This window comes from Gracilinanus agilis, chromosome 5, assembly GCF_016433145.1.
Source record: "Gracilinanus agilis isolate LMUSP501 chromosome 5, AgileGrace, whole genome shotgun sequence".
NCBI classification, from domain to species: domain Eukaryota; kingdom Metazoa; phylum Chordata; class Mammalia; order Didelphimorphia; family Didelphidae; genus Gracilinanus; species Gracilinanus agilis.
The window spans coordinates 196,188,618-196,213,987 of NC_058134.1; the positions used below are offsets into that span (position 1 = coordinate 196,188,618).

The 25,370-nt window shown below is 39.5% G+C and overlaps 1 protein-coding gene across 1 annotated transcript in view; it reads right to left on the minus strand.

Moving 5' to 3' along the window:
* ANO2 (anoctamin 2) overlaps nt 1–15,746 on the minus strand; it is a 504,220-nt gene extending 488,474 nt beyond the window's left edge. The window contains exons 1-2 of the mRNA XM_044677761.1: nt 15,726–15,746; nt 14,653–14,994 (exon numbers count right to left, since the gene is read on the minus strand). Of these exons, the coding sequence (XP_044533696.1) occupies nt 14,653–14,994; nt 15,726–15,746 (363 nt within the window). The remainder of the gene's footprint in view (nt 1–14,652; nt 14,995–15,725) is intronic.
* Nucleotides 15,747–25,370: the final 9,624 nt, after the last annotated feature.

Sequence of the window (25,370 nt, forward strand, 5' to 3'; positions counted from 1 at the left end):
AATCTAGGACCTCTCAACTCCAAGCCTGGTACCCTATGCACTGTGCTACCTAGCTGCCCTATTTCTACTTATTAATGTCTGAATCCCTTCTCTGTCTCAGCACACCCACATTCCTTGTCAGGTTCAACCAACAAGTCTAAATCTTCTAGGTCAAGTAGTTCTTTATCCTCAGTGGAGATCATGAATAGCTGGCAACTACAATTTCTGAGAGACCTTACTACAACTGTTCCTCACCTTTTTCTTTTTTATGGTCATTAACATTTAATCTTTTTTTTTTTTACTTTTTTTCATTTTTATTATCATGCAAAACACACTTCCATATTGGTTATTGTTGCATTTGTACGTTCATACAAAACCAAAAACTCAAAATAAAACTGTAAATACATTGATATGAAAGATAGTATCCTTTGATCCATGTCCATTCATCTCCAACAGTTCTTTCTCTGGAAGTGGATAGCATTCCCTGTCATAAGCCTTTCAGGATTGAACCAGATCATTGCATTGCTGAGGAACCAAGTTTTCCGTTGATCATCATACAATATTGCTGTTCTCCCAACATTCTCCCAGGTCTTACTCTTTTTTTAAACCCTTACCTTCAGTTTCAGAATTGATATTAACTATTGGTTCCAAGACAGAAGAGCAGTCAGAGCTAAGCAATTAGGGTTAAGGGACTGGTCCAGGGACACACAGCTAGGACACACATCTGAGGAACACTTACTCTTCTAAATCTTCATTGCCACTAAAAGATCCTTTCCTATAATTTACTCGAGTAAAAGGTTAAAATTTGCCCATGGCCCCCAAATAGGCTCTATACTATTCCAGATTTAAATGTCTTAAATTATTTTATCACCAACTCAGAATGGCAAGGAAGCACAAAGACTATTTGGTAGACCCTGTAGACATAGAGAAAGTTCTTCCATAATATAACAGAATGTTTGAAGACTGATAACCAACAAATAGTCACCTACCCTCTGTTTTAATTCACCAATGAGGAGAAATGGCTTACACCTCTCCTTCCATTCAGTACATTTCTGAATTAGTCTAATTGGTAGAAAGATTTTTCCTTTAACAAGGTGGAAATTAATATAAAGAAACTAGATATTTGTGTGATTGCACACATATATATACACTTGCATATCTCTATATATTATTTATACACACATATTTCTCTTCCTCCTTCTCCCTCCCATTCAGCACAACCACCACTTCACCTAAGCAACCACCATCAACCCCAAGAGGGAGAAGAAACCCCAACACTTAACTAGAGAGAAAACTGTGTGTGAATGGCCACCCAGAGAAATTCTGAATGCAGAAACAAGATCAAGCCTTGTTTATGGTCTGCATAAAAACAATATTCCACTTTTCCCCTTAGCTCCTGGTTCCCATTTCTGAAGGTGGTAGTTCTGTCCTATAGAGAGTTGTTCCTTTTAGACTTAAAGAACCAGAGTGCTGAATTAAAAGAACCCCTGTGTCCCATTTCTGGCTCTCTCTCAGGATCTTTTCCCTAAATGGTGAGGGACAGAATACCATAGTGGAATGAGCACTAAACTTACAATTATAAGAATTAGTCTTAGCCCTATCTCAAAGATTTATCAGCTCCAGTGAGTTCAAAAAATCATCTCTATGTAAACAATATCCATCTATCCATCCCTATGTATGTATGTATGTATGTATGTATGTATGTATGTATGTGGAACAGCTACGTGACTCAATGGCTAGAGCACTGGACTTGGAATCAGGAAGACATATTCATGAGTTCAAATCTGGCCTCATAAACTAACTAGCTATGTGACCCTGGGCAAGTCACTTAATCCTATTTGCCTCAGTTCCTCATCTATAAAATGAGCTGGAGAAGGAATGGTAAACCGCTTGTGTATCTTTGCCAAGAAAACCCCAAATGGGATCATGGAAAGCTGGATGCAACTGAAAAACAACTAATAGCAATGTATCTATATACATATACCCAAACCTAGGCTCTCTCCTGAAGTTCACTTCCACATCACCAAATACCCATTAGGCTGAAATTCATGTCCAGAATAGAAAGCATCACTCCTCTGGCCAACCCTATCCTTTTTCCTAACTTACCCATTTCTAAAAAGACATCAGCAATCATCTCAATCACCAAGATTCCCAACTTCTGTGTCATTTTCAACTTCTCATTCTTTTTCATTCAGAATGTCTAGTTAGCTGTCAAATCTTGTTGATCCTACAGATCCATTTCTCTCCATTTCCATAGCCACCACCCTAGTTCGGGCTTTCCTTTTCTTGCCCATACTGTTACAATAGTCTCTTAATTGGGCTCTCTTTATCAGTGCCTAGTTAACATTCATATAAATGCTTTAAGGTTTACAAAATGCCTCACCAATATTGTCTTATTTTATCCTTACAATATCGCTTGATGATAGGAGCTATTATTATCCCCATCTTACGAATGAGCAAACTAAGGCAGATAGAGATTATATGACTTGCCCAGAGTCACACAGCTGGTAAGTGTGTCTGAGGCAGGACAATACTGGCCAGAGCAAGGAGCCTTTTCCCAAGCCACAGACAATCTAAGAACAAGGAGAATATAGAGTTGACCAAGAATCTAAGAGACCACTCTTTCTAGAACCCCATCTAGCAATAAAGTGGAACTTCCCTCCCCAGTACTGTATGGTATATGACAAAACCTGCCTAGATTGACTGGAATCTCAAGTGTTTTTGGAAAGAAGAAAGGTGATTCAGCAGAACAATTGTGCGTGTTCAATAAAGAGCTTTCAGGTAAGAATTCAGGAAATACCTTTAATAAAACATGATTCATCTAATCCCTCCCTTTAAACACCAGTCTGCTTTCACTCAGGACTAGAGACTCTAGGACTAAGGACAGTCAGTATGTCATGTGGTCTTCTGCCTTTATTCAGTTGTTCATTTGCCCTGAGCATAGATTATTTAGACTTCTAAAAGGTTTTGGAGTAAACATCACTACATCTGGCAAGACTCACCCCCTGGTATATAGCAGTAGAAAAACAGAACATTTGTATTTGACTCTGAGATTTGGCACTTAGTGGCTGTTCAACAATGGGCAAGTGACTTAATTTGCCCTGAGCCTCAGTTCTATCATCCATAAAATAAGGGAAATAATACAAATACAGAATTTCCAGCTATGTTGGGACTTTGGTGGCCTTCTTTTCCAACATCGGAAAAAGAAATGCAACAAATAGTTCTCCAGCCTCTACTCAAACTGCCAACCTCTAGAAGTAACCCACTTCTCTTTATAATAGCCAGTTTATTAGTACATTTGCTCTCTTAATGTCAAGTAAGTATCCCTAGGACATAGTGGATAGAGAACTGGCCTCAGATTCAGGAAGACCTGGGATCAGGTATAAAACCTCTGATAACTACTAACTATGCAACCCATCAGCGAGTCATTCTCTTGCAGAGAAGATGCCAATTTCCAATGGTAGAGAATTCTTTACACTGAGGAAACCATGAGTCTAGACATAAAAAAAATCAAATAACTATTTCTATAATATTTCTCCATAGCAAATAATACCACCCAGCTCTTGATTTTAGCTATGTTTCTGACCATATTCAACAAGAATTCTTCTATGTTCATGCAATTTGACAATTTAATATGAATGGATACCCAATTTCACTGAGGCTTTTTTCTGTCTCTATTGATATAATCATGTGATTAGAGTTGTTTTCTTAACTATGCTTATAAGTGTGATGTGGCTCTTCTGTTTGTCTCTCTTAACAGCATCAATCTTTTCTGTCTGAATATCACCAAACCATCATTTTCAATTGTCATATTTGAAATCATGATTGCAAGTCATGCTTTTTTAGAACTGTTTGAAGCATAATTAATTTTGTTATAGTCCCTCTCTGTAATACTTCATTTGTCTTTATGCTTTAGTTGCGTGATTTCCATACTGCAAATTGTTGGCTTTTGTTTTCTTATCCATCCTGCTATTCTCTTCTATTTTATTAGTGAATCTAATCTACTCACATTCATGGTTCTGATTGTTTAGGTTGGGCTTTCTCCACCAAATTCATATATATTTTCCTCCTGGTTTAAATCAGTACTACAACCATACTGTTTGTTTTGTTCACACTAATCTGATTTCAGTCCTCTAGAAAGCCTTCCCCGCCTTCCCATTCTCAGCCTTAGCCAAAATTCCTTGAATCTTTTTATTAAGATGCAAATCAAACATCATCTTTTGTGTGAAGTCTCTGCTGATTTCTCTGAATTGGTAGTTTCTTCCCTCCCAAAAATTGTTTTTATTTACAATATGTGTGTTATATTTATCTTATTTTTTGCTGTATATATTTTTAAATGAACTTGTCTCCCCAATATAAGGTAAGTTCATTGTAAGTAGGGACTGTTTCATTCTTTGTACTTGTGGCCCTAGCACCTAGCCCAGGGCTTGGCACAAATTAGGTTCTTAACAAATACTTGTTGATAGATTATTCTTTTATTTTCTCCTTCCCTCCCTCAAACCTACCTTCTCTCTCACCATTCCCTTTCTCATACCACATGAGAATACTACAGGATCCTTTCCACTCATATAGCTACAATCATCTCACCTCCTTTTACATATCAATCATCTGTGATACTCCTAAGAAGAGTTAACTTTATTGATTTCATTCCTGACTCATTTCCCCTTCTAGAATATTCTACAATATGATCTTCTATTTATGGGCTTTACCTAATGGTACATTGGCTAGAGGGCAAGCATGGAATCAGGAAGACTTCCCTGACTTCCTTTCAAGCCTCAGGTAAAATGTTCCCTTATACAGGAAGCCATTCACAGTCTTCCTGAATTTTAATGCCTGTCACAGACTGAAGGTCTCCTGTGACAACTGGTAAAGCTTTAAGATTCATAAAAAACTTCACACTCATTCTTATTTGAACTTCACAACTCTCTTCATGAAACTAATGCGTCTCCTACAAATAAGTCCAATAGGTAGTTAATGGTGAGACTAGAGCTCAGGAGGAGAGAGGAGGGGGGGGGGGTGGGGGGGAACAGAGGGACAAGACCTGAAAATATGTATTTGGGGATGAGAAATGGTCATTAAAGACATGTGATCTTGTGAAATTGCCCAGAAAAAAAATATAGGAACTGAAAAATATCCAGGTATAGCCAGAGTTCATTGGGTAAGGAAAGAATTATGAATAGAGATAAAGCAAAGGAAAATGAAGAGTGAACAGAATCAAATGAATACAGTCACCAAAACCTAGCAAAAAGAATATCTAGGAAGAGATGGTAATCAACAGCATCAAATGCCACAGAGAGATTGACAAAAATGATCAAGAAAAGACTTCATCAGACTTGACAATTAAGTGATACTTCACTTATGGGCTTAGCCTTTTTTTTAAGACTCTTAAGCTTCTCAGTTTCATCATCTATAACTAGATGGTTCTTCAGGTGGCTTCTAGTCCTAACATCCTATAGTTCTAAATGGAAATAAATTCAGTTCTTCCAAGTAACATCATTGCCAATTTCTAAGTCACTTATATCTGACAGTCTCTTCTATAGCTAAGGTTCCTCTTACAGTCTCTCTTGGCCCTTTACTGTGGATCACAAAAGCTCTCCAGGATCACCTTCTCCCAAACCATGAAATACAGCCTCTTCTATTTTTTTTCTTTCATGCTTCATAACACCCAGCTCTCTGCTAGGCTAGAAGGTGCTAAATAAATATTTATTGTCTTATCTCCTCTCTTCCCCCATAAGAGAGACTACAAGTAAAAACCAAAATCCCCTAGTATTGCCTCAATAACATTTTAGAGGGCATTTATCAGTGGTCTTGAGCAATATGGATGGCCAGTTGATAAAAAAAAAAAAAACTCTGATTTGTAGCAGTTGTCAATTTCTGATATGTAAATACTCAGGCTGAAATTTTACCAATCACCTCTAAAGATGACTCTGGCATATCCTGGTTTTATGTAGATGAAGATTTCCTTTTAAAGAGACAAGGTTTTCATCTTCAGAATCTCATTGGTCCAGAGAACTAAGGTTGGGATCATTAGAATTGTTTCCTTGTCAGCTGAAGCATAAAAATCTCAGCCAATGAATTGGTGTGCCTGAGACTCAGTGGAATTCCTACTATCCTGTAGGGCATCTTTCTGACCTAGTATTATAGACAGAGGGTTACAATTATGACCATCAGAATTACTAAATTGAATCCTTTTAGCCTTTTTATTGTAAATAAATTTGACTTTTATAGTTTATTGGACTGGCTGAGAACAAAGACATTTCAAACTGGAAGACTAAAAACTATCTAAAACTCAATTTGTCAAAACCAGAACTTGTTATCTTTCCCCAATAACTCATCCTCATCTAAACTTTCATATTTCTAATAAGGACACCACCAAACTTCTACTCACCAAGTCTGTCACCTTTCAGTTGTCTTTAACACTTACTCTCCTTCATTTCATGTATCTAATCAATTGCCAAATCAAATCTACATTCACATTCCTCACATCTGTGTCTTCTCTCCACTCAGTGATGACCACTGTGATTTAAGCCTTCATCATGTCACATCTAGACTATTATCCTGTTTGCTTTTCATGCCTTAAATCTTTTCCCTTCTCAATCTATCCTCCACCTAGGTGCCAAAATGATATTCCTGCAAGGCAGGACCCTCATAAACTCCGGTGGCCTCCTATTTTCTCTAGGATCAAAACTCCTCCTTTCGACATTTACAGTCCTTCACAACCTGGTTCTCTGTACTATTCTCTGTACACAACATACCATCTAGTATCCTTTCCTTCCTCTTCCCTCTTCTCCCCAACTCCCTTGTTCTGGAACCATGAGCCATTATCAAATCCACTTTTCTCATACATACACATATGTATTTATTCAATATAAATATATATTCTCTCTCTAATCCAGGAATTGGGATATGAACATATACACAGAGCTATATGTGTATGTATATACTTTCTTTCATCCCCTCATCATCACTGTAATTTTCCTCACCAAAGTGCCTTTCCCAGGTTACCATCTCTTTTTCGTCTCCCCCATTAGAATATAAACTTCTTGATGTATATAAAATTTTACCATAATTAACTTATCATTGATCATATCTACATGAATAAGAAGAGCACTGAATTATCATTTGATTTTTTGAGGATCATTAAATTTTTTTAATTAGATCACTTAACAAAAAAGAACTGTAAGCTTCTTGATGGCAATGGCTGCCTTTGCTTTTGTATTTGTATTACCAATTGCTTAGCACAATGCTTAGCCAAGAGTAAATGCTTAATAAGTATTTTTCATTTGTTCCTTAACTCAAATTCCACCTTCCTCTTGAGGCCTTTCTTGATCCTCATAGCTACTAATGCCTCTAGAAACATTATCCCATATTTGTTTTACATATATTTGTATGTGTATATGTTGTTACCTTGATAGAATGTAAGTTCCTTGAGGGAACTGACTATTTCATTTCTGTCTTAGTATCCTCAGTGGCACAGTATACATAGTACTGGAGGCAGAATCAGGAAGACATATCTTTGTGAGTTCAAATCTGGCCTCAGATACTTCTTAGCTATGTGACTCTGGACAAGTCATTTAACCCTGTTGGTCCCAGTTTCTCCATCTGTAAATTACCTGAAGAAGGAAATATCAAACTATTCCAGTATATTTGCCAAGAAAACCCCAAATGGGGTCATGAAAAGTCAGACACAACTGAAAAATGACTGAACAATAACAAAAAGATGATTGTTATTAATAAATACTTGTTGATTGACAGATGTAAGATGCCCTGCTGAGGGATTATAAGAACTCAATAAGAACCCAAAGACCTGATAAAAAATAAGAGTCCAGCTTGATGTCAAAACTTCACAACAATTAGTACTATCCAAGGGTGAAATGGAGTACCTCCAAAGAGAGAAAGATTTCCCCTTAGTGGGAGCCTAAGGAAAAACCAATTGATCACCTATCTACTTGTTGTTCAGGTACAGTTTAGAAGAGATGGTCTCAAAGGTCCTGTTTTTTTCTAAGATTTTATAAAGTTCTGCTAGCTAAGCAAAAGGTATATGGGTCAAAACCATCCCACTTTATTTTTGCCTTAATATTTTAAGCAGGTAACAATTCAGCTCAGTCAGTCAATCATGGACCTCAAGTAAGACTAAATGTCTAAATGACTTTTGTCTTTGAAAACCACTTAATAAAGTGAAATGATGACAGATTAGATAGATTTCTGTTACAATTCGCTAGGGACTTTCCTTATGACCTCAAGATCTTGTACAAAAACATCTAGTTAGTTAGCTGGAAAAAAAAAAGAAATTCCAGAATTTGGAACAAGTATGGCTTTCCAACATACCCCTAAGAAGGAAACACCTAGAGAGAGGAGAGGCCTTGGTCTTAGACTCATTTCCTCCCACCTCCTCTTTTGACCAGAGAGTTCAGAGGATGTTGCACTTCCCATCTTCCTTTTTGTATTTTAGAGATGTACCTGGGTCAGCTGGCACCTGTGAGTTAGGAACCAAAGAAAGATGGATGCAGATCCATTACATGGAAAGTAAATTGGAGAAAATGAAAGTTAATTAATTTAAGAAAATAACTTCTTGCAACCAGGAACTTATGAGTTATCTCTTCACTATGCATGTTCTCTAAACCTACACTCAATTCCCCTTGAACTCTGTGTATTCTTGAGGGAAAGTGTGTTGAGGCCACCAGGTAGCTCGATCATTAGATCTCTGGGCCTAGAGTGAGGGGCACCTGAATTAAAATTTGGACTCAGTTACTGACTTGCTGTATGATCCTGGGCAAATCAGGTAACCTGTGCCTCAGGTTCCTCACCTGTAAAATAGGGGTGATAATAGCCTCCCAGGATTGGTGTGAGAATCAAGTGGAGCAATATTTGTAAAGTGTTTAGCATTGTTATAGGTAATAAATAGCTGTTGTGGGTAAATTTTTCTGGTGGAGCTTGATGAAAGTTGTAGAGAGCAGTTTGGTAAACCAGCATCCTTATTTATGTGGAGGAAAGATAGGGATAGGAAATAGGAGGTAGGAATTAGGATTGTATATCTCTTATATCACATACTATTTCTAAAGATAAACCCTATACTAAAATCTCTAAAGAACCCTACTTCTAACAGGATCTTCTTGCCCAGCAAAGCAGGCCTATCTGGCCTACTCTGTCTAACATATCAAATTCTCTGTCTATCTCAACGAACTATTCAATGAACATTAATTAATGTTTTTAACTTCTCCAACCCAGCATCTAGAAACAAACTGTCAGAAGTAACTGTCAGATGCTCTTGACAGAGAGTCACTGATGCCACCCTGATCTCTCCAAAGCCAGAGAGAAGGACCCTCTTAACTGAATGCTTTTTCCCTTTTATAGTTGGTCTCTTAAAGTGACAGAGGGCAAGAGCTATCTGCTCTGCCTCTTAAAGAGACAGAGTGATATTAATAAAACTTCCTTTAACATAGAACTTCTGCTCTTAATGAGACAGAGTGAACTTAATAAAACTCCTTATAACAGCATGATGCCTGGCACATAAAATAAATTCTTTCTTTCCTTCTTTCCTTCCGTCATAGACTTTAGGGAGATCTTTCACACCAGTTGTTCTTAATGTAACATGTTGGTAAACACACCTTTCTGAAAGCTACCTAAGACTAGCTTACTAAATTGTTTATCAACTGACAATTCTAGGGAGGGGAACACACATTGGGAAGGAGACTGGTGCTCAAGCCAGTGGCATTAGAGAGAACCACTCCTAACCCCTCAGTCATACCAGTGGTACCCCTAGAACAAAGAGAGGGAGATGTAGCCAAACTCTGGGGATCTAATGTATCATTGGGAATAGAAATTGGGATAAGTATCTTGAGAGCTCACATGGGCTTCAGAGGGAAACAAGAAACAATATCTAATAAGAAGTGTGTATTTATATATCATTTTGTCATAACAAAGTATCTTTGTATATATTTTCTATTTTGCTCTTCATAACCCATTGTATATCCTTAGTATGCACAAATAAAGAAAAAGAAATGTAGAGGGTTAAGTGGTAGCCCAAATCTCACTTAGTAAATGATACTGGCAAAATTCAAATTCATGTCTCCTGGCCTCAAGTCTAAGTTCAGGCACCATGGCCAATCTCATGATCAAGTTTCAGGGATAATCCTTCCTGTATACCTTCCATAACCTAATCTTATGGCTGCTCTTCAGACCAGAGGTGGAACACACAGAATAGCCTCAAACCTTGATACCTCAAGGGAAAATACATGGTCCAGAGATTGTCTGGAGCCCTTAGTTCACCAATTAACCAAAAGCATTTGTCATTCATATAAGATATTTGCCTTCTTTTAATTAGCTTACAGTTTAATGTATTGTTGAACAAAGATAATGTGGATATTTATTTTGCTTGACTGCATATTTCTTAAAAGAATGTTTTTCCTTTTTTCTTTTCACAAGGTAAAGTATAAAGGGATAGAGAGAAAATAAACTTTTTTGATTAAAAAAATTAATTTGGAAAGGGGTAAGGAAGAATTAAGCCTCTATTACATGCCAGAAACTGTACTGTTGCTTCACTAATATTGCTTATTCAGAGGTAAGTGTTATTATTATTACTATTTTACATTAGAGGAACCAAAGCAGAGGTTATGTGACTTGCGTAGGGTCAAGACTTGCTAAGTGTCTCAGACCAGATTTGAAGTTGGGTCTTATTGACTCCAGGCCCATTGATCTATTCACTGTTTTTTTTCCAGCTAACTTGATGCTTTTATACAGGATTAGAGGTCATAAGGAAAGTCCCCGGCCAATTGTAACAAACTTCTGATCTGACATTTTTTCACTCTATTAAATGGCTTTCAAGATGCCCTACTGAGGATAAAAGACACAAATATATATGGGATGACAGTCTAATATATATAATAATCTGAATATAAGCTATACTTTCCCCCAGATCTAGTTTATACAAAACCTAAGCACACTCCGATTTCTTTTTGCCCATCCTACCTTTCAGTAAGAGTAACAGGAAGGGACTGAGTATAAAATTTAGTCAGCTTCCACTAAGATCACCAACATCTAAACTTTAAATAAGAATAAATAGAGCCATAACATATTAGTAAAAAGCAGCTAGTTTCTGTAATAAGATACCCACCAAATACAGGCCAAATGGCAACCCTAATCCCGTCAACTATTTTTTTTTCCTCCACCCAAATGCAAGTTTACAGATTCACTGCAGGCATCCACTTGCTGCCAGAACTAGCATAAATTACAGAATCTTGCCCTCAGCCTTTGCCTAGGGAGGACAGAATGATGAGGCAGCCTCCTTTTCTCAACTGTGCATCTTTTACACTAAGTAAGCTTTATCTGATAAGTTTGTGTAATTATCAGTATATACCTGTTTTTTTTTTCCTTTGAAAGAGACCTCATTTTAGGGATGACATGAATTAGTAATTCATGAACTGACCAATATTCAGACCCCCAAAGTAAGTGGAGAGAGATCAGTGTGAGCTTGTTCTTATTCATTCTTCATTTTTGAAGAGAATTAATGACATTGTGATGTTGGGGTAAAATAGTGCATGATGTCTTCACTTGTGAGTGAATTGGATTTAAGTGAGGCAGAATCATGCAAAGTTATTGGGAGCTAAGGAAGACAGTATATCTGGCAAGTAGAACTTGAGCTGGGACTTGAATGGTAAATCGGACCTGAATAAGTAAAGAAGGAGGACATTCCAGAAAGAATGAGAAAATTCTCCTTCTTTGGTGCGTAAGATCTACACTAAACTTTGTATTCAGTAAACAAAGTAGTTCAATAGCAATCAAAAGAAAGCAGGGATTGAGCAACTAATTCCATGTAATTCAGGGACAAATGCAATGGAGACAGGACTACTTTGAGACCAATAAATTTAGAATCTTTTCTCCCATAATAACCTCTCTCCTGGTATTTCACTAGATCAGTTCACAACAAAAAGACTGAAACTTTCTGTGCCTCACTCTCTCTCATTCCTGACATCCATTCAGTTGCCAGTCTTGTTGGCTCTACCTCCCCTCCATCTTTTGTGTGTCCCCTTTTCTCTAGGCAGTCATCTACCTGGTTCAGGATTGGGCTTTGGGTTCAGGAAACTCTACTGGGAGGCATAAGTAAAAAGTGTGTGGAAGATGTTCACACTATAATCATGTTCTCTGTCAAGTCTCCATTGTACATGCTAACACAGCGAAGATAAACTGAAACAAAATCCATAAATCACTGTAATCTGGCTTTGGGATATTATGCAACATATTATATTGTTGCAGACTTATCACCCTAATTGCTTGGTTTGGTTTTGGATTAGCTCTCTAAGATTTCTTTTAGCTCTAAATCCTATGATCTTAAAAAGAAAGAACCTGATTGTCTTGGGTGTGCACCGCCAACAGTAAGGAGGAGATGCAGCTTTTTGCATGGATCTTTTCCACCAAAAATTATAGCTTTTTGCAGTATTTGTGGTATACATTGTATTCATTCTTTTCATCTTACCAATGTAATTAATTGTATTTTTATTATATGTTTATATTATAATTAATGTGTTATAATTAATGTAAATATTATTTCCATGTATAAATATTAATATGGATCAGTATTATCATCCCTATTTCACAGATAAAGAAACTGAGGTGGAGAGAGGGGAATGATTTCCCCAAGGCAACACAACTAACAAGTCAGAGAGTCAGGTCACACACTCAGTTCTCTGATCCAAAATGCCAGGACTATTTTTTTACACTACATAACTGGCTCTGTGCATCTCTGCCTTTCAGCCAAACTAAATTATTTGATGTCTCCTGTTCCTGTCTTTCTCAAAGGATTTAGAGCTGGAGGAAACCTTAGAAATAAAATAATAATCCTGCCACTCAGGGGCTGCTTCCTGCATTGAGTCTCCCTTGACTGCTTCAGCTGAAAATGATCTCTTCTTTCTCAAATTGTTTCCTAGCACTTCAGATTCCTCTTTTGTTATTTACCACTGTCTACCTTCGTCATAATTATTAACATATGCATATAATTTGCCCATTAGACTAGAAACTCCTTGAGATCAAGTTTGTGTCTGTGTCCCCTTCATTTTACAGATGAGGAAATGGAAGCCTCTTAAATGACTTGCCCAAGATTATAAAGCTAATGAATCGAAGCCGAGGAGTTGAGCCCAGGGTCTATGACTCAAAATTCATATCTCATTACCCTGCACCATGATGCTTTGTACTCGTCGCCATCTCCCACATCTGAAATTGGCTTCTCTAACTCTCCTGGAATAACTACTATGAGTATTAGCTTCTCCCTCCTTTTCCACCCTCCTCTTTAATCTTATAGGAAAAATAATCAACTCAATATTGCCATTACTACTGAGGAAAAAAATCATGGTAATTGACTGCCCACTCACTGTCTCTGTTATTCTCCATACCAAAACTCCTTTAAGTATTTTTATCTTCCTATGAGAAATATAACTTCCTTGATGACAGGGACTATCTCCCTTCTGTATTTGTATTTCTGACACCTAGCTGGCATATAGTTGGTGCTTAATTAATCTTTTTTTCATTCAGTCATCCTACCTTTTAAAAATCTCTCCCTTCAGTGGAGCTAGGTTGCTCAGTGGAATGAGAGCCAGGCCTAGCGATGGGAGGTCCTGCATTCAAATCTGGCTTCAGATACTTCCTAAACAAGTGACCCTGGGCAAGCCCCTGAACCCCCAATTGCCTAGCCCTTACCTCTCTTCTGCCTTGGAACCAATACTTAGCAGGTACCTTAGAAGGGAAGGGTTTAAAAAATAATCTCACTTCTTTTAGGACGCCATAAGAATGACAGCTAATTTTAAAATAGTACTTTAAGGTTCGCAAAGTGCTTTCTATATAATTGCATTCATTCTTCACAACAGTCCTGCAAGGTAAGTGCTATGATTTGTCCCCATTTTACATATATGGAAACCGAGACTAAGAGGTTAAGTGATTTGTTCAGGGTAAATATCTAAAGTAGAATTCGAAGTTCAGGCTTCCTGTCTTAAGGTCTAGCATTTTATCTGCTACCCAATGGTACCTCTCAGGTGCCATTTCTTCCATTTGGAATCTTCTTTGACTAGTACAGTCAAAAATAATCTCTTCATTCTCAAATTTTTCCAGGACTTTAGATCTCTCCTTTGTTGCTTACGGTAGTCTGCCTTCATCATGGTTATTGGCATATATAAAACTTCCCCATTAGACTAGAAACTCCTTGAGGGCAAAGTCTGTCATTTTTTTCTCTGTATCCTGGGAATCTATTGCAGTGTCTTATACATGGTAGGAATATAATAGATACTTAGTGAAATAAATTTCAAGGAATTTCTGATGTGGACTAGAAAATAACAAGGTACAAAGAGAACAAATCCATGGAATGATTTTGAATTAAAGATGAGTACCCACCTTACTCTCTGCTCCCATCAACGAAAGGCCCAAGCTGGCTATCCTTCAGTCCCTTCCTGGCTTTGCTTCTGACACTCAGGGCTTTGGTCCCTTCCCTTTCTCCCCTAATTTTCACTTCTTTTTTTCATTTTGTTGTCTTTCCCCATTAGAATGTAAGTTCCTTGAGAGCAGGGACTCTCTTTGCTTATATTTGGATCCTCAGTCCTTAGCACAATGCCTGCTCCATAGTAAGCATTAATAAATGTTGAATGCCTCTCTGCCCACATACTGCACCCTCTCCCCAGTCTCTACCCTTACCTCCAAGTCCTTCTCCAGCTCCAGCCCAGCTTCCATGAGATTTCGCTCGAACTCCTCCCTCTGCTCTTTCCTTTCCTCCTCCAACGCGTCCAGGGGTCCCATCTCAATCATCATGTCCCCCTGCCCAGCAGCATTGGGCTCCTTGCCCATTTCCCCATTGGAGATGACAGCCAAGGGAGCCCTCTGATGACCCGGGGAGCCATGGCCTCCATGGGCACCCCTCTTCCGGTAGTGATAGGCAAGGACATAATCGACCTTCCTCCGGTTATCATGAAAGTGCATACGGCTCTGGCGGGCCTCTGATGATGTTGGCTCATTGGGATCCAGGAAGTTATTGACAACCTGATGAGAGGGAAAATAAGTCAATCAGAACAAGTGAGTGAAGAGTGAAAATCAGAGCAAGGGTCCTAAATACAGAAATAACTAAAAAGATAAAGGGCAAAGAGAACCCCCAAGATCCAAAGTGAAATGCAAGACTGATCTAATTTCATTATCTGTTCCCCATCTCTACTCCACAGTGATCTGCTCCAGACTCTAACCTGCACACATACCCTGTCTATAAACCCATGCCAGCACTTACTTCTGCACATCCATACACGTATCAGTCATTCGATCAATACCTACTATGTGCCAGGCACTATGCTAGACCACAAGTGATACAAAGCCAAAAATGAAACCTTCAAGGAACTTAAATTAGGAGAAGACAACATATAAACATAGCAGTCAGTAGAGACGACACAAGTATGCACACACAATACACAAATTCACATACACATATATAATGAACACATATACAAGTAAATACCAAATAAATTGGGCAGGAGGAGGAGCACTAGCAACTCTGCAGAAGACAGTGTTCGATCTAAGCTTTGTGGGTTCTAAGCATCAACAGGAGGCAGAGTGTACATCCCCGACATGAGAGACGGCCAGTGAACACCCATTCCTATATGCACACCCAAGCACGCACCTATGTGCATACTCACGCATCCCTGGTTCAGACCACACACCAACTTTTACACACATCTGAGTGTGCACAAAGGCACCTTTGCCACATATATGCACAGTATACTCACAGGCAGATTCTCTGGATCCATTTGAGCAAAAACCAGTTCCTAGCCTTATTTGCCCCACTACTACACCCCCTCCCCAAGCTACACGTGTTTACTTCACACTGTGTTCCTCACAGCCCCACACCATCCTCCTCCTCTGCTTGCTAAGAATGAAGACCCTGGTAAAGGCAGCAGCACTAGCACCTATTCCTCTCACCCCGCCCCCTTGATGTGGGGAGGTGCAGAAAGGAGGAGGAAGAGGAAGGTGGAAGCAGGGGAGAGACCTGCCTCCCTGCCTTTGGGTGTTTCCCTGTTTATTATTGTGGGCTTGGTACCCAGCTGCCTCGGCAGTCACCTGAGAGGTCACCTGGGCAACCAGATGAAGCTCTGAGCACAGGGGAGAGGAATGAGAGGAGCATGGAAGCACCATTGTAAAAAAAAAAAAAAATTAACTCTGGCATCTTCATCATAGGAAAGGGGAGGCAGAGATGCTGCAGCCCCAAAAGTGGGACCACTTGGCAGCTCACAATGTCTCTCCCTCTTTCTCCTCCTTCTTCGTTCTCTTTTCTAAAGAAAGTACCTGCCAGAAGGAAAACAAAGGGACAGATGGGGGGGCAGGGAATGATGGTCCTTAAAAATCTGTGCTGAAATACCAGCATCTTTGGGATGAGAGCTATCCTGGAGCTCTTCCTTCTAGGCCCAGTAGCTAAGTGATTCCCCTACAGGCCAAGGAGAGGGCCCTGAGACGGTCCTATAAAAGTTTCTCCTGTTTCTGTTCCATTTCTCCCTCCCCATCAGAGAGATGAGAACTTGGAGCTCTCCCCCTTCCAAATACTCACAGAGCTGCTGGTGGGACTGCCACCTTGGAACTGATGTTGATCAGGAGTTCTGTTGATTTGACTCAACTGGCCAGGGGACAAGGGGGGAGGCACCGTGAGGTACAGTCCACTGTGCTTCGGGCAGGGGGCCCCTCTGGTTACTGTTCGAGAAGGCAGCCGACGTGGGGAGCAAGGGAGCTTTGGAATATCTAGGAGAGGGGAGCGACCTGTAGAAAATGAAGGGGAAATCAAGTGGCTGGAAAATTCTCAGAAGTGTTAGAGGGGAAAACCCAAGTCCCAAGGGAAGTCTTGATTAGCTATCCTGTGGGGAAAGAATCCTAATCTCTACTTCTACCTGGTTTCCCTGTCATATTTCCCTGCATCTCCTTAGTGAGCTAGATTCCCATTTTGCTATGCATAGCACATAGTAAATGTTTTCTGATTGCTTCATTGGTTGATCGATTACTCTGGGGAGAAGGTATTGATGGGAATGGAATGAAGGTTAAAAGATGAAAGAATAAAAGACCTCTGGATCCCTAGTGCCCTCCCCACCCTAGGCTAGAGTTCTGACCCAGACACCATAAACTCCTTCACATTCCCAGTTCTCACTAATGCTATTATCCCGGAACAGGAGGAGAGCAGTGATTTCATCCCAGGGAGGGGTTAGCTGGGAATCCAGTTGGAGAGGCACCTTGAATTAGCTGCCTAGGGATTAGGCTTTAGACCCATCCCCCACAGGAGCAGCCTAGCTAGTGTGGAGCTCTTCTCCTATTCTCAGGCCTTCTGTAATACCCCAAGCTCTGCTCAGACCAGGATAGCAGCTATAAGAAAAACTTCAAGAAGGTTGTTGGGCTCCCAAGTAGTAAGAGGCAGGCAGACAGAAGGGGTTAGTCTAAGATATAAAGAGGTCTAAGGGTTCTCCTGTAGCTTAGGAGAGGAGCATCAAAAAACAGTAAACTAGGACAGCTAGGCACACAGCAGATAGGGCACCAGGCCTAGATTTGGGACAACCTGAGTTCAAATCTGTCTTCAGATACTTCCTACCTATGTGACCCTGGACAAGTCACTTAACACCAAATTCCTAGCCCTTGCAGCTCTCCTGTCTTAAAATTGATACCAAGATAGAACATAAAGGTTCAAAAAAGACAAAATAAAATAATAAATTACTCCAAATCTCTCTTAATTTCTGCTAAAAGATGAGAAATATTAGCTCATCTTTTAATTCTCTTCTCACACAACTATCCTAAAGATCTCATTGGGTAACTTTGCCATTTCAGAAAATTCAGGCATTATGGGTCAAAGGAAGGGAGAAGGGAGCCTAAGTGTTGAAAAATCATAATTTTAGAGCTAAAAAAAGACTTTATAGGGAATAGCAGTGTCCCCTCTGAACTACTAACCTCTGTCTTAGACTGCCCCACAAAGCCATTAGCTAGGGGCCAACCCTGGTAGAGGAAATCATTATTCCTTGAAGGACACACACCCACCACAAACCAATAAGACTGGCAAGCCAGCTTAGCTCAAGCAGTAAGATGCCCTGAGGGAGAGAGAGAACAGTATATCTCACATCTGTGAAACCATTGCCACTATCATTATTAACACCTCTATCAGGAGTGGAGACAGTTTAGGACCCTGTGATCAAAAGCCCCAAGAATATCCACATCTCCCAGACCACCAACCTTGCTAGTAGCCTAACACTTTAGGAGAGCAACATTTGTGAAGATTTGGCCTTAGAATACTGCTTCTATAGATGCTGTGGCACCCACCTCCCCAGCAGCCACAGCTACTGGAGATGCTAAAAAGAAATTCTAAAGACCTTTACACCATCAAATAGTTTGATACTAGCAACTGTTTTATCAATGGAAATGGCATTAAGGAAGATAAATTACCACACATTTTGTCACTGCAGCACATCATTGCCACAATCATTTTAGACAACCACCTATTGTTTCCCCCCTATTAAAATGTGAATATCTCCAAAATAGTCTTGCTTTTTAATTTGTATCCCAGGTGCTTTATATAAAATGAGAGCAGAATAAATATGGTTTCTTTAACTTATTTTGTCCAATTCCCACATTTACAAGATAAGAACACTAAAGTACAGAGAAAAGTGATTTGCCTAGGGTGAGTCACACTTTAAATTAATGACAGGGTCCATCCCTCTACCTTTAGCTTTCTTTTATTCTCTCCCATGTCCCATTACTCTCTGGAAATAATGTTTCCCAGTCCTCTTATTCAAAAACTTTTCTAAAAGTTGTAAACTCCAGTCAGAGCAAAGAGCAACCTTGACTTCAAAAAACCATGTAACAAAAGTATCTATGATCTTCTTTCTTATTCATCTTTGTACATTGAAATGTTTTTTACTTGTTGAGAGTTGTTAAATGCACGATAAGATTTTTTTTTTAATTTAAAGAACATTGGAGACAATTTTAATGCCACATTACTTAGATCCTAGCTTAACTAGGAACTTTAGTGCCCATTACAAATTTGTCATTGCAGAGTAGGTGGGCTACCTTCTGGAAGTCCTATTCAGGAAGATAGACTAGGGATCTTTTCTATGAGTAAGAGAAATGTTACAAACAATTTCTAATAAAAGTATGGCATGGATCCCTGGTACAACCTTTCTAGGTCAGCTACAGTCATGCTTGGCAAGGAGATCGACTATTTCTTATAGAGTTTAGCCCTTACAAGTCTGACAGGGGCAGGGACTGACCACCAACTCTCAGGAGGAAGAAAAGGAAGGAGGCTGACAGATGTAGGAGTATGACCAGTTGTACAGAGAAAGACAAGGGGGTGGGGGGAAGGGCAGAAAGACAGTGATGAGATCCAGGGACTAAGTAAAACTAAGAACAAGGAAACTCGGACAGAGACAGAGAGAGATGGGGACAAATATGGGGAGGAGTAGTGGGAGGGGAAAAGATGATAGCAATGATAGAGACAGATAGACAGACAGACATATACACATGTATATGTATGTATGTATGTCAATTGGTTACAGTCTAATGAGGAATGTATATGGTCAAATAAAGGTAAATGCTACAAGGGAGAATGAGATAATGAAAAGAAGGATCTGTGCAGAGGATGGGTAAGTGGGGCTTTATTCCAGGCAGGGGCTGAATTTAGGGGGTGTTAAATTGGCATGTAAATGAGAGTGATAGAAGAGAAGAGGCTCGGGACCACCAACACTACAGGTTTCCTCCAAGAAATGCTCTAAACCCAACACCTCCATCAGGATCTAGGGAAGCTGGAGCCAGTTGTCTTCTTTTCCTTCAAGAAACTTCAGCTCTAATACCCTGGTGGACTCCCAAATGAGCTAAATCCAGGTGGGAGTATGGAGATAGAAATAGCAGGTGACTTCTAATCTTTTTTTTAAACCTTTACCTTCTGACTTAGAATCAGTATTATTTATTGGTTCCAGGGCAGAAAAGGAATAAGGACTAGGCAATGGGAGTTAAGTGATGTGTCCAAGGTCACAACTGGGAAGTATCTGAGGCCACATTTGAACCCAGGACCTCCCATCTCTAAATTTGGCTCTCAATTTACTGAGTTGCATAGATAGCCCCACTTTTAATCTTCAAACAGTGAATAAAATGTTGCCCTTCCACTTGGTTGTGGACTCCAAAATTGACTTGGAACCTTTCTACTTACCATCCTCTCCAGTCCTACCAGTGGTCAATTCAAGGCAGGATATTGGAATGAGGACAGCAATGAACATAAACAGAAAACCCATGAAAGGAGTGACATTTCAGAAAACTCAGGCACCAGGAGCTACTAGATGGTGCAGTAGAGAGAGCTCCAGAAATTGCCCTTCGACATTCATTAGCTGAATAATTCCAGGCAAATCACTTACTCTCTATTTTCCTCAGTTTCCTTGATTATCAAAGCACAATGATAATATAACCCTACCTCCCTCATAAGGTTCAAATAAGATAATATTTGTAAAGCACTTAGCATAGTATCTGGCACATAGTAGGTAGGTCTTTAATACATGCTTCTTTCCTAAAGAAGATGAGACCATGTGGAATCTGAAAAATACACCTAGAAATAGAAGAATACCAACTACTTAGGCATAAGTTCTTAGTTTTCAAAATGACAGCCTGCTCATGATTGTCTGTGTTGCTAAAAGAAAGAGGTTCCAAGGAGATGTGGAACAGAAGCTCAGTCCATCCTTCAGGGATCTACCTTATTCTTCCTATATAGGGTTCCAGAACTATAAAACATTCTGGACCTTTAGGAGCCAAAAGAAATAGAAGACTAGCACTGATTTCATTTATCCCAGGACCCTAGATAGTAGGGGTTGTGAGTAGCCTATCATTCCTCATGTTGTGGAAAGCATTTTATTTGTTCCCTCTCTCTCAGTCCTTTTATCATTCAAGGAATGGTAGGAAATCCTGCTTTATTGTTAATAAGTTCTCCTTTATCCTGAATCTTTTTACTTTACACTCTTGCCAGTTTTTTTGGTCTAACAAACTTGGCTCTCTCCAGAAGACTTTGAATCCTGGCCACTCCCTCAAATACTAAATAATACTTCTCTTATGTCCCCTGAAGGAGCAGGGGGAGCAGAGATATGCCTTGTTCTTCTCTTCCATTTCCAAACTATCTTTTTACCACCATCTCTCAGTGACCAAACTCTTGCAGAAGTCTCTGAATCAGCGTTGAGGAAGGTGTGGCGTGTGGCAAAGCTGGCACTCGGGGAGCTGCTCTGTTCCCCCTCTTCCTAGCACCAGAGTACTTTTTTTTTTTTGCATGCCCCATTCCTCTGTCCAATGTGAGCACTTCCTCCCTCTGCAGAAGGCTCACAGGCAGCTTGAAGTTGCAGTTTGGGCAGTCAAACTTAAAAATCTTTGCCGACATTGCTCTAGATCGATTTCTTTTTTAATTTCAACACTTGTTTCACTATCTTCCTTTCCACCCCAATTCCTCCTGACCCTTATACCAGGAAGCTTTCATATTTTCGTTGATTTCCTCTTGACCATTCTAACCTTCCTATCAATCCTTTTTAGTCCTATGACCTCCATCTTTGTCAATCATGCCTGAGAATCATCACCCATGACAATTATATCTCTACGATCTTTAACCCTGATATTCTACTCTATGATCACAACTCCAATCCTTCCAACTTTTCCTCTCCCTCATTCTTCCTAAATATATTCTTTATTTTCACTATAACCACTGATCCCTTCATCTCTTACTAATCTCCTAAGCCATTCATTACTCCTGCTCTGGAATCACTCTTCTCCATTCACAGAGTATCTCTCAAAATGACTGACCTTCAACAATGGATCTTCTGCCTTTGAATGTTTGGCTCCATTGCTGGCCTTCATCTTTGCAAATCTCAGCCTTAGGTCACCCCCATCATATACCTCCCTTAGCTCCTATTCATACTTTGTACAATGGTGAAGAAAGTCTCTAGATTGGTAACTCTGAGGTAGAGGAAATGGACACTAACAGGTCAGGGAATCAGGAAAGTGCTTTTCTTGAGTTAAGAGATGGTACTTGACAATCGAACACAATGGACTTCTCTACTAGCAGCAATGCAAGGATCCAGAGCAAGCCTGAGGGACTTATGAGAAAGAAAACTAGCCACATTCAGAGGAAGAACTGTGGGAGGAGAAACACAGAAGAAAAACAACTGCTTGAACACATGGGCTGATGGGGATATTATTGGGGATGTAGACACTAAATGATAACTCTAGTCCAACTATCAATAATATGCAATTAGGTCTTGATCAATGATACGTGTATGAAATATGTAACTATGTGAAAATATTCAAAATAAAAATTAAAAAAATAAATGAATGAATGAATAAACATGATAAAAAATAAAAATAAAAAAGAGATGGTACTTGAGCTGGACCATGAAGGAACCTAGTTATCTAACTATGTAGAGGTGAGAAGGGAGAGCATTCATATACAGTTGTATAAAGGCTACGAGATAGAAGCCTTTCAAAAAAATCAGGAGTGGAACAAAGATGTCCATCATCCCCACTACTATTCAATATTGTCCTAGAAATACTCGATATAACAACGAGAAAAAGAAATTGAAAAAATTAGAATAAGTAATGAGGAAATAAACTTATCACTCTACAGATGATATACCCAAAAAAATCCTAGAGAATCAACCAAAAAACTAATTGAAACAACTAACATTTTTACTAAAGTTGTAGGATATGAAATAAACCCATGCAAATCATTGAGTCTTCCTACCAAGATAAACCAAGGAACTATATGATCACAACTACAAAATACTTTTCACACAAATAAAGTCAGATCTAAACAATTGGAAAAACATTAATTTCAGGAGCAGCTAGGTAGCTCAGCAGATTAAGAGCCAGGCCTAGAGATGGAATCTCAGACCCTTCCTAGCTGTGTGACCCTGGGCAAGTCACTTAAACCCCACTGCTTTAGCCCTTACCACTCTTCTGCCTTAAAATCATAAAATGTAAGGTAAGGGTTATAATTTTTTAATTTAATTTAAATTTTTAAAAAACATTAGTTGCTCATGGGTAAGTTGAGTCAATATAATAAAAATGAAAATTCTTCATAAAGGTTAAGAGATAACAGATTAAATACCATGGAGAACAACAAGTAGGTTCAGCTGGAGCCTAGAGTGTATTTAGTAAGTTAGGGAGAGAAAAGGGGTAATGTGCAATCAGTCTGGAAAAATAAGTGGGAGCCATATTGTGAATAGTTCTAAATGTCAAACAGAAGATTTTATTTTTATCCTAAGGCCAATAGAGAGCCCCTGGAACTTCTTGATCAGAGGAGTACCTAGTCAGAACTGCACTTTAGGAACAAGGACATCCATAGTGACTGAAGACCATGATAACTGGCCTGGGAAGCTCTTTTGCTCAGGAAGTCAAGGCAGAAGTGTCATGACTATTTGGCCAGTGACCAGCCTTAGTTGTGATGCATTGGGGTGGGGAGCACCTCCCCAAGTAGCCTGGTATGCTGTTTATGTGACTGCAGCATACATAGCATGCTTTGTCACACAGTTTACCACAATGGTTGTCATTAGGCATCGCTGATGTGCATTTTATATTTGTACTTTGTTGCTCTAGGCTGACATGATGTGTTACATGCGTGCCTGTATCCCAAATGTTTTCTGTTGCATAACTTTGTGTTTTGATGTGCTGTTGTCATATTTTTTTACTGTGTGCCAAGTACATGTTCTATCTGTCATGCATGATCATGGCATTATAATGTGACTATAATGGCACAAACTGTTGCATGTTCATTTTTTATACTTGTCATGGTGCTAGTGATTGCTCGCTACATACGGTGTGTGGTGGAAAGGGTGTTCAGAGAAGATTAGCCCCTCTGGCGTGAGGGCTTCCTGAGCCCTCCTGAGCTCTGCTTTCCTCTTTCGGTGTCCACCTGCCACCCGGCTCTCACTCGTGGCCCCAAGAAGCTGGAGCATGCATAGCAACCATGGTAAACTGTCTCGACTGCCAGGCAAAACCAGGTTAAGGGTAACTTACTGGCCTCAAACCCATTCATGAATTAGGGGTGTGTCTAGCCCAGACATGTGAAGACTCCCCCCTAGTGGAATGGGTGGATGAGAACAATTTGTTCCAATAGCTATGAAGGTGGATGAAGCCAGAACTATGGCATGCTTAGAGGTTGGTTAGACATCAAAGAAGCCAAAGCCATCCAATCCATCCCAAGACCTTACAGGTCATCTTGATTTTTGTCTTGCCATTGAACTTGGATGACTCTGGAAGAGATGTTGTGTAACTCTACCTCCCTTAAATCCAATTTATGCACAAGTAAAATCATCACCATGATGTCGTTTTGGTCCTCTTTGAGCATAAAGGACAACAACCAACAAAGCACATACAGTTTAGCGTATCCCACATCATTTGCTAGAATTTTAAATTATTTACTGTGAAGGGAAGATCAAAGAGAAACCAGATTGTGCTTTGTCTCCAGGGGAAAGTGGGCCAAAAGGCTCAAACTTTTAATCATCTTCAACCAACCCAACCCTTTTAATCTATATAAAAGATTATGAAGGGTGGATACCAAAAGAAATTTCTTCACCACACTTTCACTTAGCTAAACTCCCCTGCTAGGAAGTAGAACTTTGTGGGAATGCTTGCCTCAGCCAGGAAGTGTGATAAGCACTAAGACAAAAAATAAATTTCTGACCAAAAAAAAAAAAAATCAAAAAAGAATTGAACTGAAGGAAAAAGAGGGGAGCGTAGTCCATAGAGCAAAAGAAATCCTGACCTATGTATTTGCTACGTTTTGGTATGACTTGGCTGATGTTCTTCAAGTTTATCCATTTCTGGGGTAGTCACTACCATTTTGCTGGTCACCTGTGTGCAGAACCTCAGAGTCATCCTTGGTTCTCTCTTCCCTCTATCTCACCCCTCATATCTCCTCCAATCTGTTACCAAGTGTTATCAATTCTACCACCAGAGCACCTTTCAAATGCACATATTCTCTTCTCTCTATTCACACTGTCTGCACTCTCCTTTAAACCTTCACAGCCTTTTGTTTAGAATATCACAGTCCCCTCATTGGTCTCCCCCTCTGCCAATCTCCTCTCCAATCCATCCTCCACGCAGTAGCCAAAAAGATATTTCTAAAGCCCATCTTTGACTGTCATTCCTCTCCTTAGAAATCTTCAGTAGCCTCTAAGGCAAAATACAAGATCCTAAGTATCTAAGGCTCTCCTTCATATAATACTGTAGCTTTTTCAGTCTCAGATTTTTCATAATCTCCTTTTTATGTACCCTCCGTTCCAGTCCAACCAGCTTTCTATTACAAAACAAAACAATCCCATTTCCCACTTCCATGACTTCGCACAGGCTGCCTTCCATGTAAGTGTAACCCAAATCCTAAAGTCCAT